Genomic DNA, 14388 nt, shown 5'->3' on the forward strand with positions numbered 1-14388 from the left:
AATAAAGGTACCGTGCAGGTACATTTTTTGTTCATCAAGGTACAAACAATGTAAATGTCCCCTCAAAGGTACAACAGTGGCTTTAAGGTGCAATTATGAACCTTAAATAAGTTTTTCCAGGTAAAAAGTACATATTAGTACCTTTTCATACTTTTTTCACCTTTTCTAATATTTTAAATCGGAACAATAAAATAAAAAGCCTGGAGGCGAGACGGGGTGTGTGGAGAAAATACAACTTAGAAAATATCATTTCAATGGATTATGGTACAGTTATGTTCCCAGACTAAAGGTATTGAGATGTACTCTTGAGGGTCCCACCCCAGAGACAAGAGGGGCACTGCCCCAGTGACAGTTTCATAGCTTTATTTCTGAGAGTGTAGAGGCCAATTGTGAGCCAACTGTAGGACATGTAAGCTTGGAGCTTCCACGATACAGGGGTTGAATACTTATGCAAACAGCATTTTTCAGTGACTATTTTTTTAATCACACAATAAAGCCAGTTTTTTTAAAATAAAATGTAACACGGCACAAAATGTCAAAGTGTCATTTGGGGTCCAGACAAATCTGATCTTTCAATCTTTAAAGGGGTTTTGCAAAGCACTGTACATAAGACTGAACTTTGGAGGTGTGGAAAAATATCCCTGCAGACTTCTTTGTACAACCGAGAGTCTCCTGAAAATAATGGAAGCTCTAATAAAAGGTAGAGTGGACACACTAAATATGGAAACTTCTGATGTTATATATAAGTGTCTTGGCTGAAAACGAGTACATTTATATTTAAAAGTTCACATTATTAGATTTACAAGTTTGTACATATTCATGTTTGCATTCAGAAGTCTGTTCATATTAATTTATTACATCCAGAGGTTTATTTATATCCTTATATTACATTTCGAAGGTAATCCATAATGATATTCCTTATTCATGTTATATTTATTTATTTATTTTTGGGGACATTTTTAGGGTTATTTTTGACACAAATGCTGCAGTGACAAACAGGAATGGAAAAAATGTATTCACAAAATCTTGACCAGCAAGGTGAGGGTGTATTACGCAACAGAGAATGACACAGCACTTACCAAACACAGCCTTTCACACACTCATGCACAAAAAACAGCTCAAATACCATAGTAATACAAAGAAAGGTAAAGCAGTTATACAGTCAATGTCACCTCATGTCAAGCATGTAGAGAAGTAGCTCAATAAAAGTTAAATAACTGCATCAGCAAACACAACAAAAGCTCAGTGGCTGAAAAACAGTGGAAAGCCCGAATCCGGAGTACGGAATGGACTCATGTGGCGATTAGAAACAAGGAAGTGAGAGTGTGTTTACAGTGTGAGGTTACAAATCAGGCCACCGGGGTGTTATATAAGGAGAGAAAGAAGGGGAGACTCCTATCGCAGAGGACGGAGGGAAAGAAAGAAGAGAGACAAACTCTCCAGCTGAAATCATGCACTACCTGCTGTGGGTCGCTCTGGTGGGGCTGTTGGCTGAAAGCTGCTCAGGAGAAAGACCTCATCCTCACCCTCATCCTCATCCTCATCCTCATCCTCCTCATCCTACTCATCATCCTCACCCTCCTCATCCTACTCATCATCCTCACCCTCCTCGTCCCTGCAGTAAGTGATGAACAAGATTAAAACATTTGTATGAGTGTGTACGCATGAGATATACTGAGGTTTAAATTAGTGTAAATGATCATTTCTGCTTCTTTTGTTGCTTGTGTTTTTATGTTTTGTTTGATATACATTTCTGTGCATACGTCTCATTTATTTTGTCTCTAGTCAAAACAGCCATTCATTTATTCTATTTTCAGCATCAGGAAACATACATTTATTGGAAAATCAAACAAAATAAAGATTAAATTTAGTATCAAATTTTCCCAGTATTTAGTGTGTCCACTCTTTGCCTTTATTACAGCTTAGTACAGCTTCAGCTCCCCCTCCCCAGTATATTGTGATGTAATTTATCATGATGGCAATACATGTTGATGTACTGCCAGCTCGACATGAAGGTTCCCATTTGCAAGATACAGGTCTCCCCTCCTATTTTTATCTGTTTCCTGTGTCCTAATGTGAGTAACTGATAAGAGAAATTTTAGCAGACAAAGTGCTTTCTTGCTTGGCCAATAAAATCAGCTGATTCTGATAAGATAAGTAAATTAAACAAAACCAGAGACAGTAGTAATGAAGAACGGAGAACTGTACTGTAACGCTGTGAAATCTTTTGACCATAAGAAGTGAAAGTGTTAGTAGCAGCAGTGGGAGAAATCAGTGCAGGGACTGTACCTAACCTCAGTGTAGTCACTAGTAATAAAGACATTCCACTGTGGGCATAAATATTCAGGCAGTGCAGTTAGTTTACATGACGAACATGTGTTGTTTTGCAGAGTCTCCTCCAGAGCTTCAGGGAAGCCTCACTGTGGTGAGTTACACAGGATTTTCATCCCTTCGCATTATTTCATCTCTCAAAACCATCAGCATCGGACAGTAGTACGTGTGCGTGTGTATATATTTATATATCTCTTTCTCAGACGGCTTCAAATGCTGATTACTATTTGTTCGGGAAGTACATCTACGACGCAATTGGTCAACGGATCCGCTTTGGAGATTTCGGCCAATACAAGAATGAATCCTTCCATGATGACGTTCTGCTACTTTATAAGGAGGTAACACAGACGCAGAGCTGCTGTACAGTGCAAAACCAAAAAGAGGAACAGTATGAAAAAAGCACACATAAACAAGCACATGCCTTACAGACAGATGTCGGATGTGGGAGTGAGTGTGAGAAAAAGTTTAGGGAACAAGAGATTTCACTTTTCACCTCTGTTAACTGTTTGGCTGCTGTCACTCTCACAGTTACGAGGTCAAAATTAGTCTGGTAGAGGAGGAAGAACTGAAACAATACAGTATGGGATGCTGAAGTCATCAAATTAAAGTGCCTGTATCATGGAAAATGTAATTGTCCGATGTAGGTAAATGCTGTAAAAGTTTCAAAACGTTCACTCTCCAGTCCATCCAGTATGTATACAGCAACTAAGCTGCAAAAACAGCCCATTTTTAGTCCACTGTTTTTGTGATGTCATTAAAACCAACTCACTTACACAAAGCTACCTATTCAGCCTGCAGTTTGCTCTGGTAAAATCTGCCTGGTTGAGAGGCGCTTTAGACCTTTTCACAACTGTACCATTCTGCTGAGAACTGCTTGCAAAGTAATGACCGCTTTCAGCTGTTAATATGATTCTACTTTACCACATACAAACACAGGAAATGACGTTTGTTGGATATTTGACTTTTTGTCCTTAACTACAGCCAGACATACACAGATTAGCCATTTCACTGTATCTACACTCATTGTCCAGTTTATCAGCGCCACTTACTACACCGGTACACTTTGTAGTTCTACAATTACAGACTGCGGTCCATCTGTTACTCTGCATACTTTGTTAGCCCCCTTTTATCCTGTTCTTCAATGGTCAGGACCCCCGCAGGACCCTCACAGAGCAGGTAATATTGTGTATTGCATCATTATAAGTGGATCAGACACAGCAGTGCTGCTATAAAGTATGCGTCTGCTCTTCTCAAGCACGTTTACCCCAAAAAAGGCGACATAAAATCCAACGGTTGAAATAGACATACAGAGAAGCAGCAAACTTCAAAACCCAAAGCCTCAAGCATCCAAGTGAAAGCAAACTGCCACGGTGGACTTTTTATTTATATCTTACCTCTGATGTACTTCAGAGTGTACTTCCCTTTTGAAGACTATTTAACAGCCTGTTTAAAAGACTCATATAAGAGTCAATTATGACTGTTTATGGTACATAAAACCACACAAATGTGGAAAGTGGACCAGAGTGGAATAAATAAAATACATGAGAAAAGTACAACGAGGCCTTTCAAATATCTTTCTGTCCCTGCAGAGTGTGAAAAGTGCTAAAAGTACCTCTCCAAGTGAAGATGTCGATTCACTGACTCTGCGTTTCCCTCTTCAGGGCGTGATGTACAAGATCAACGAAAAGAACCAGACATGCAGTAAGAAAGAGCTGACCGACACCTTCCATCCGATGGAGATCCCAGCTAACGCCACCCTGCTGGGGCAGGTCGTTTTGGGCAGTTTCTCTGGACCCGGTGAAGGCCTGCTGGTCAACTCCTGGATGGGAGAAGCACCTGCAAATGATGGTACACATACACCTGCGGGGGTCACCATTAAAGCAATAACCTGACCCCCTCTCCTCCTTGGCATTCACCCCAAATGTAGTTGATCAGCCAAGCTAAACTTAGGTTCACATTTGCCTCTGCAGTTTTAGCGCCGGAGCTATGAGGCTAATGTAGCTAATGGAAGCTTATACCACACCAGTTAGCATGGTGCTAACTGCAGGCATAAACTGTCATTTGCCTCAATAGGGGTGGAGTTGTTCAGTAATTGTTAATAAACCTGATTATGTTGTTTCCAACACTGTATGACACACTGCTATCTGTAAACACACACTGAATTCAGGCTGCTCCTGTTTTAGCTGTGCTAATGAACTTTAGCTCATGTTTACAGATAACAGTGTGTCATACAGAGTCAGAAACCAAGTAAATTTGCCAAGCGTATTTCACTTTAACTCATTTTTAACAGCATTTTTCATCATCAAGCTTATGCTGAAATGCTTGAATTTTTTCTACACGACAAATACAAATAGTGAAGTTTCCAAATGTGAATTTATCTCCAAAACAGATATTTTAATATACATATTTTATATATATATATATATATATATATATATATATATATATGTACATTAATATATTAAAATGTATATATTAATATACATGTACTGTTTTTCTCTCTCTGTAGCTAAGTACTTCCTGACATTTACTGAATTTGGCTGCCTTCCCATCTCCTCCATCTACCACTCGCCACAGGCTGGCTGGATAGTCACCAGGTAACAACCTGCCAGAGAAATTAAGCATTTATTTTATTCTGGAGTAATTCTTCCACAAGTAGGCTTAAAGCAAAGGAAACCTTTCGTAAGTTCAGTCCAAAAAAACTACACATGGCTTAATGTATTTGTGCGGTATAATCTCTGAGTGAAGGTGACTTACCTCTGTTTGTAAAACGGCCTGTACATGGCCTACACATCATCGCTGTCAGGACGAAATTTTGTATCTTTATTTTTGTCGTTTTTTTGCTTTTGTCCGTATTTTGAAGTACGTGTACAGTTGTGTGCAAAAGTTTGAACACCTCTGGTTAAATTACCTGCATTTAGCGCACAATTTGAATGTTTTTGCTCAGTTTATCAGACTGAAAAAATATTACACACACAATTAAAATTTCCTTAAGAAAGAAAATAGAAGACTTTCTTAAGAAAATCCTTTAGAACTTTTTCTGAAAACTGCTGTTAAGAACAATGGGCCTCATTCAACAACCGTTCTAAAGAAGAAATTTCTTCTTAAAACCCACTTACACAGTTTTCACGATGACTCCGACATTCACCAGTGTTAGTTGGGATTTGTTCTGAGCTGAATCTAAACACACTCTAGTGCGCAAAGGCGTGAACAATTCTGCGGTTAAAGAACACGTCTTAAATCTGATGTAGACTTTTTCTTAGGACCTTTCTCAAGAACACATTTAAGAAAAATGATATTGGAAAATGAGGCCCAATGTTATCAACTTCTTAGCTTAAGATCCTTAGTAAGTATTTTTAACGCTTTCGTTACTGTTAGTCGACTAGCAGACTAACACTGCGTTTACACTGCTCCGACATGTCAACAGCCGTGAACACATCCCTCCCCACTCAGCTGGCCACATGTGGATGTTACGAGGGCATTCCCTGTGAAATCCATTTGAAATGTAGTCTAGCTAAGCTGATATTTATGTAATGCTTCTATTTGATTTGAATCTTGACGTAATGCACATCATTAAACTAATATTTTCCAAAACATTAATAAGGTTGAACTTGGAAAGATTAGGATTTACGTTGTTGATCACCACTTGGGGTCAACATCAGCAAACACACACAAACACCAGCTGCTTCCTGACTGGGTAGGCGCATTGCATTGGTCAGATTCATTTGCATACAGTTCAGCTTTCCTCAACCCCCAAACCGAGCACCTGTCATGCACCACGCAGCCACACCTGACAGAAGCAACACTTCCCATTGAAACCAAATGGGATACATTGCGGTGCGAAGACGGGCCGGAGCAGCGTAAATGCAGAGCACTATTTTTTAAATAGACTGCCATTTTCTGCAGATTCATTTTACAGACATTTTGGCATTTCTGACACCTTTTTCTGTGTTTCAGCTTCTTTAACATCATTGTGGGAATCAAGGACCCAAGCCCACTAACTCCTCCTCCGTTCTGTAAGAATGCCACTATGGAGAGTGGAGACAACGGGAACTTCTTCAGCGCTTTCCTCTGAGAGACCACAATGGCTCACTATAACTCATATTCCACATTTAACACATTAATGAACACAATGAACTAACCTACATCAGCTTAGATACGTTTTACATGGAACTGCTGAACTGACTGATTTCATTCTGAAGGTCATTATAGGAAAACACATCATACTGCTCTGTTACTGACTAGTCTACATGTACACTGCACTCTGAATGTACTTTTGTAGACTTCAGCTGATGTGTTGAAAGCATGTTTGTGGTCAAATACCATGTTTTGTTGATTTTCTTAGTGAAAACTGATACATTCTCTACGGAGAACAATTTGCCCCTTTTAAATATAATTACTGTTTATTTGCTGAACGTAACATTGGAGATAAAACTGCAGAACAATGCCACGTTTAAGCTCACTGTAGAGAGTGTTCACCTATTCTCACTTAGAAAACAAACAAAACGTCATTTGACCAGGGGCGCCAAAAATTTTGCAACACTTCACACTGTTGTTTTTGTTACTCATACAGAGGATGCAGTTACAGATTCATAAACTCTCAGTTTGCACTGAATATCTTAGAAACATGTTACACAACTTTGCTCACATCAGCTAATTATAACAAGCGATGAACTAACATTTTAATAAAAGCTGCTTAAGGAACGGTGTTCTGTGTGTTTTAAAGGGAGGCTTTGGAAAAAGCTTGGGTTGTTTTTATATATCATTTGGATGGGAATGAGTCTGCATAGTGATTCATAGTTCAGTGGTTGAGATGTAAACCAAGTCATTCAGAAATGGTTGATTGTAGAGGCTCAGGTGTCATTACAGTGGTGGTGATAGGAACCAGGGGTCACAATGTCTACAACACAAATGTGGACATTTTATTTACTATCCAGATCCAGCAGTGAACCTATATGTGTCTTCTGAGTTTTTATATGTATGATGGTAAAATAGACAATCTGAATCTTTGCCTCACAACACCTTGTAGGTTCCTCTCCACAATGAATGAAAGGCTGAAACCTTCTCAAACTATCATAACAGTATCTCAGGCATCAGGCAGGGAATTCATAACCATTTCATGTAATGACTTTCTGTGGGGGAGCTTTTAGAGGTGGACGTCTGGTTCCTATCACCACCACTGTGAACAGTTCTGACTTGTAAGTTTCTCTAGAACAGAGCATTTCACACCAAACCACTCTGAATGGCTTTATTTGCACCGTAACCATTTAATTCTGGAAAATGAGAATTCCCTTCAAAATACAATGTTGTAATAAAATACTTGAGGAACGTTATAAGAAGAAAAAACAAATACATATTGCTGTGTAGATTGATTAAAATCACAACTTGGGATTAGTTTTCATTATATTTGTTTAAATTATTTATTTCTTGCTGTTTTCCCAATTTTTTTTCATTATTAGGTTTGACAGACCCACACACATATACACACACATATATACATATATGTATGTTTGTGTTCTGCTTTACAGCAGCCCCCCGCAACACCCAGAAAGATAAGCAGTGTATATATCACACACACACATACATATATATGTATGTATGTATGTATGTGTATATATAACTCCTAACAATCACCTTCAAGACCACCAAAACTGCACCCCCCCGCCATCAGATAAACAGCTCTAAAAGCTTTCATCTCTGAGAGAGAGGAGAAAATCAAGCTCCACTCTAGATTCAGATCTAAAAACATCCACAGGTGTTTCTCTCCATCCTTCCACTGTGAGACGACACTCAACACTGTGAGTCTGAAAGGATGTGTAGCTGACAAGAAGCTCTTACTGAGGAAAGGAAACAGACAAACCAAACAAAGAAGCTGCTGCTGTTCTCAGAACAACGGACTGACCACCCCAGACTGAAACATCACTGAATGTGTTTGTGATCACTTGAATTATGAGCAGCAAATGTAAAACCAATTTCTAAGACTGAACTTTGGAGGTGTGAAAAATATCCCGTTTTTTTTTTTGAGATACTGAAAATGAATCTCCTGAAAGGAACAGAATGGAAGGTATAATAAACGTAATTCTACTTATGGGGTGCTATAATTGGAAAGGAAATAAGTGAAGGGTGGTCTCTGACCTTTGCACAGTACTGTAAAACTGTCTGTCTATGCTGTCATGTTAGAATATTCATAAAGTGGAACTACTGAAACACAATTGAAACTGAGATGCCAAAGATCAAAATGATCCATTTTCAAATCATTTTTTCATCTTTATTGAAGTGTAAATGCAAAAGCCATTAAATATTGTGTTACATGGACCAACACTACGTGTTCCTATGATATCTGTTCAACAAGCAGAACCAATTAAATATTATTAAATGTACCAAAACTGAATATTGTTGTATTAAAAAGGGGCACAAAATGTGCATCAAAGTGTCTGAAAAAGGGCAGAATTCTTCAACAGGAGAATGTTACACATTTAAACTTGTACATGTGGAAAAATTACACACATATATATATTGACTTTAGGGTGTACTGATTGGCGGCAATGCGCTGCATTACAAATTATAATAACAACAGGTTAATTACTACTATTCTTATTATTTTTAATTTGCTGGTAATAGAAGAACAGAATTTGTCAGATAATTTGGAGGCAGGTTTGCCTGTCATTTTAAACAGAAGACAAAAAACACTGAATTTACTGAACATTGGTATTGGTTTGGTCCTGTCTGTGCTTCAACAGCTGCGTCTAACTGCAAGCTTAAAGAGAACTGAGAGTGAACGTTAGTGCAAAGCTACAGTTAACATCTATTTCAGTCTATTTGTAACCATCAATACCCTTAACTACGCATGTAGTGTTCCCCTTATTCTCTCTGAATGTGTTAATACATGTGAAAAAGTCTAGCAAAGTCATCAAAAAGAGTGATGTTCAGAATAACCGCTTCCAAAATAGCAAAAATGTTGCTTTAAAAATTGCATAAGAATCTGTAAATCATCTCGAATACTATGGAACCGACATCCAGTCACCAGAAACAGGTACGAAGTAATAAATATTAGTGATTTTTTGCCACAATTTCCATAAAATCGTCATATTTTGAGGTATATACGCCGACTGCTTTTGCTTGTACTCTGAATATCTGATGATATGAGTGCTGATTGTACAAATATACGCAGCTGCTCTCTGGAAGTGATGGTCTTTGGCATGGAAGAAGTGGATTAGCCTGTTCCTGAGTGACAGAGAATAGGAAGTTTAACTGTGGATGGGTGATTCTGTTTGGTGGAGCAGCCTGTTCCTTATCCAGGGCGAACAACGAGCAGGCGTTTAGGTCATGAGGAGGCGGTTCACACGCTGAAGCTGATGCTGTGAGAGGACGAGGGAGTGCGCTTGTTCTTTACCGCGAGCACACGGGATCATCACTTTACCCACCAAAACCGTTCCACACCTCTTCTTCTCCTCCTCGGCCTGAGAGAAAAAGAGAGGGGGGGGTTGAAATGGGTTGGTTGGAGAGAAGAGTCTCCACTTGCTTTGTAACTAAACTCACTGGCCACTTTATTTGAAACACCTACCTTGTACTTCCACTCACTGGCCACTTTATTTGAAACGCCTACCTTGTACTTCCACTCACTGGCCACTTTATTTGAAACACCTACTTTGTACTTTTACTCACTGTCCACTTTATTAGAAACACCTACTTTGTACTTTTACTCACTGTCCACTTTATTAGCAACACCTACTTTGTACTTTTACTCACGGTCCACTTTTTTAGAAACACCTACTTTGTACTTTTACTCACTGTCCACTTTATTAGAAACACCTACTTTGTACTTTTACTCACTGTCCACTTTATTAGAAACAGCTACTTTGTACTTTTACTCACGGTCCACTTTTTCAGAAACACCGACCTTGTAGTTTTACTCATTGGCCACTTTTTTTAGAAACACCTACCCTGTACGTTTACTCACTGACCAATTTATTAGAAACACCTACCCTATAGATTAACTATATAGGTGTAAAAGTACTGTGGTCCATAGGTTGTTGCACAGTTTATCACCTCATCCCTAAACCACTCATCACTAGTCAGACCGTTTCTGACAACAGGACTGCTAGTGACTATTATTTAGGTGGCAGACAGCTGTGTAGTAAGTCTGGACAGGTGTGTATAGGAGACAGTAGAGGGTGCTGCTGATAAGAGTAAAGAAAGAATGGGTGCCTGTGGAGCTTCTGTGCAAAACTGGAATTTGTAAACCTGTTTACACCTAAACCGAATGCTTTCTTTTTTGGGATATACAAACAAAAATGATGCCTGGTTGAATAATAAAAATAAAGGATTTAGTTGACATTAAATGTAGTCAAATTCTCATTACTGTAACACACTAACGTTTGAAGATAAACCTGTAAATGTTTTTCTTGTAAATATTTATAATAATATAATAATATAATAATACTTGTTGATCGAGATTAGTCCAACACATTGACTCCCATTGAGTTTTTTTTTTGTTGTTTGCTGGAAAACATTAAACGAAAGCCTTCAACAGTTTAAAGAACTCTTTGCTTTAAAATAAGCAAACACATTCCTCTCTGTAATGAGAAACAGATGTGCACACACTGCCAAAACATTTTGGTGTACTATTGAAAAGAAGTTAACGCCTTCCCTACACAGTAACACATTTAAATATGGCATTTTTCTGTAAATTTTACACCTTGAAAAAAATAAATAAAATATAAAATGTGCCATACCTTTTGCACAGGCAACATTTTATATTTTTCCCCCACCAATATGTTAAATTCAGTAACTAAACAGCAATTGTGCATTAAACCGTGTAGAAGTGTGTTCTCTGTAGAGCAGGCATGTCAAACTGGGGACCTTCCAGGCCAAAGTGCTGCGGAGATTTGAGTTTACCCTCATCTAATGCTCTGAATTCAGTTCATGAAGACCTTGCTAATTATCTGATGAGCTGAATCAGGTGTGTTTAATGAGGTGCTGAAGTCTGCAGTGTTGTGGCCCACGAGGACTGGAGCCTGACAAGTGCTGTAGAGGATGTTATTTTCACATTTTCACTGAAAATCAATAGAATACTGAATACTGAATATTGGACCGGGGTGCCCAAACTGTATGTGTGTCTTTGTAAGTGTTGTCTTACCTTGACAAAGGGTGAAGAGGGGAACGTGGCAAAATCTGAACGGACTCGAGCTCCTGTCTGCTCCTTTACTATGTGCTCCGATACATCATTCTGAGTGAAGGGGAAAGAGAGAGAGCGCAAGTGAGAGAGCGACAGTGCCAAAATATGGGAGTGAGAGAGAAAGAGGAAGAGACCGAGCAAGTAAGAGAGAGTGAGTGAGAGAAAAAGAGAATGAGGGAGAGAGAGTGAGAGAGAGCGAGAGAGCATACATATAAAAATACATAATAACATGACAGACACAATTAATCTGTTTAAAATGATTGCCTAATTGAGTGTGTGTGGGTGACCTGTTCCTCACCTTCAGTTTGTCCAGAGCGTCACTGAGAGACTGCAGTCTGGCTGTTTGCTCCAAAAGCTGAGCACTCGCACTTACTACAGAGGAGAAAAAAAAACAATTAGTTATTAGTCAGTCTCTCATATATTACTTTCATATCTTAAAACCTGCCCTTATTCCCTTAAAGCTAGTAAAAACCTCTAATGTCCTTTAACACTGTGATTTCTCAGTGCTGATGCTGCATTTAGTTTAAATAACAAATCCAAAATAGTCTTTTACTCAGTTTGTGACTTATTTTCACTAGAAAATCCACAAAACATGCCATCTGACTGCGGGTGTTCAAACTTTTGCAGACTGCAGCACAGCGGACCTAGGAAGGTTACTCTAAAAGCCGCTGCGTCCAGGGCCACTTTTGTTTGCTGAATGACTGATCATACCAGGGGTTTTTCCGGAGATGTCCACCACTCTGACTCCAGCGCTCATCTTCAGCAGGTTGTTGAGCAGCAGGTCAGTTTTGCGGTACAGAGTTCCTGAGGTTCCTTCAGTCAGAGCTCCTTCCTTCATCACCCCTGCCATGTTGGGGACACTGAGGGGGGGCAGAGAGGCCAGCTGGGCTTTCATCTTCTCAGCCTGGGGGCAAACACAGCATCACAGCGACATGCAAGTTAGATTATCATTTGAATCAAAGTGCTACAATTTTATTCACTTTAATATTTAATAAAAGCGCTCAGAGCTGAAACACTCCTTATAACTTCAGCGTGAGTGGGTGGGGCTAAATCACTAAATCACTTCATTTCAAAAGATAACCGAAAATTACCGCCATACAATGCCGGTAAACTTGATTTTTCAAATTTACTGACACTGCACTGAGAGTGAGAGAGTGAGAGAGCACACGTGGAATGTTGTTCACCTTGAGTCTGTAGTTTTCATTCTTCAAGTGTTTGATGGCGAGTCTCTGAACGTCGATCTGCTGCCTCAAGAGAGGAGAATCCACCACCTGCACAGCACCAGACACACCCCCCACACCAGACACGATACCACCTAAACACACACACACACACACACACACACACACACACACACACACACACACACACACACACACACAGTTAATATATACATTCACCATTTTTTTAAATAAATAAAGACACAACTTGACCAAGGAGGCTTATGTTGCTAACAGTGAATGGTAGCGAGTAGCTCCAGTTAGCACTGTAAGATCGACATGATGCTAACTGATGGCTATTCACTTTCACTCACTGTTAGCAATATTATTTTTGACTAAACTGTTGCTTTAAATTTGCTGACAAAAACTGTACTCTTGCATACTGCTACAAATCCATATATACAACTGTATGCAGACGTTAGGACACCCCCCCATCAAATTACTTTTTGGTTGATTTTCTGAGTGAAACAAATTTGCTGCTAATTTTTGCGCACAATTTCTATTTATTAAGTTTAATATATTGGAATAAAATAAAACATACAGTAATAAAGTGACACCTTGACCAAGACCGCCCAAACTTTTGCATATGACTGAATATGTATATTACCTGCGGCTGTTCCTGTGACAATAGAGGCGATGCCAGATGCTGGTGGTCCACGGAGCCCCTCGATGGTCATCCGTGATTGGTTGCTGAGTCTCTGCTTAAGCTCTGCCTTTTCTGCCTCCAGCTGATCAATATCAGCCTGCAGAGCATCCATTGTCTCCTCAAACTCCCTACATGCGCAAGAGAACATGCTCATCAGTTCCGAGAACGATGACACTTAAATTAGTGAAAATTCATGACCAAAACCAAAATTCAGGACACATTCAACTGAAAACCGAAACAGAAAGAAAGAATTCTAACATATACACACACACACACACACGCACACACATACATGTGTGTGTATATATATATATATATATATGCCTTTTGTCGTATTACTTAAGCTTTTGAATTAGCATAATAAGGCTGCCGATGACTCCAAGTTGGGAACTAACTAAGAGAGGACTAATTTAATTTTAAACAGCTTACTAAATAATGTTAAATGTAAAAACGTTTAATTGTGAAAAGATAATACTTCATGGTTTTCCAGAGGCATCTTAATTTGAATTCCACAGCGCCTCTGCTCTAACAACACCTCATTTTCTACCGTGCAGGTCTCTTTCGTTTGTCATTTAGAAAAAAAAAAAACAGCCCTGAACCCACACCAGCAGGAATCTAACCAATGCACATGTTTACAGTAACAACTTTCAAAACCTGACGAAAAAAAAAATATTAGCACAAGATTTTAAGTTACTTTTATTTATGGGATTTCTCTTTAAAGAATTCAATCCAAAGCACACAGGAACTTTTTTTTTTGCCATTTTCATATGAAAATTATTAAGTGGCTGAAATCTCAGTGCATCCCAAACCTGCATAGAACTACCAATAATGGACTATCATTAAAATCTACCACAAGTTATGTCATATATAAACATTCATGTAATGTAATATTGTAAGACATGTAATACTCAATAGCGTATGTGATCAATCTTTGCCCAATATAAAATTTTAAGGATATTTTCATTCTATTTTCATTTTGCTCACACATAAAAAAATGAAAAAAGGTTGGCATA

The 14388-nt window shown here is 38.8% G+C and overlaps 2 protein-coding genes across 3 annotated transcripts in view; one reads left to right on the top strand and one right to left on the bottom strand.

Moving 5' to 3' along the window:
• Nucleotides 1–1345: 1345 nt before the first annotated feature.
• On the top strand, nt 1346–7035 carry epdl1 (ependymin-like 1). Its single transcript, XM_036583208.1, has 6 exons — nt 1346–1620; nt 2391–2425; nt 2535–2669; nt 3993–4179; nt 4841–4928; nt 6289–7035. Exons 1-6 carry the CDS (start codon nt 1452–1454, stop codon nt 6404–6406), a joined length of 732 nt encoding a protein of 243 aa, XP_036439101.1. The 5' UTR covers nt 1346–1451; the 3' UTR covers nt 6407–7035.
• A 2298-nt stretch (nt 7036–9333) lies between these two features.
• The window catches only part of dctn1a (dynactin 1a), a 38556-nt gene continuing 33501 nt past the window's right edge, over nt 9334–14388 (bottom strand). For both annotated transcript variants that reach the window (XM_036583211.1, XM_036583210.1), the window contains 6 exons: nt 13337–13503; nt 12694–12824; nt 12221–12413; nt 11808–11881; nt 11471–11560; nt 9334–9791 (listed from right to left, as the gene is read on the bottom strand). In XM_036583211.1, the coding sequence (XP_036439104.1) occupies nt 9651–9791; nt 11471–11560; nt 11808–11881; nt 12221–12413; nt 12694–12824; nt 13337–13503 (796 nt within the window). In that variant the 3' untranslated portion in view covers nt 9334–9650. The remainder of the gene's footprint in view (nt 9792–11470; nt 11561–11807; nt 11882–12220; nt 12414–12693; nt 12825–13336; nt 13504–14388) is intronic.

The sequence above is a fragment of the Colossoma macropomum genome, unplaced genomic scaffold (genome assembly GCF_904425465.1).
Source record: "Colossoma macropomum unplaced genomic scaffold, Colossoma_macropomum, whole genome shotgun sequence".
In the NCBI taxonomy this organism is placed as follows: Eukaryota; Metazoa; Chordata; class Actinopteri; order Characiformes; family Serrasalmidae; genus Colossoma; species Colossoma macropomum.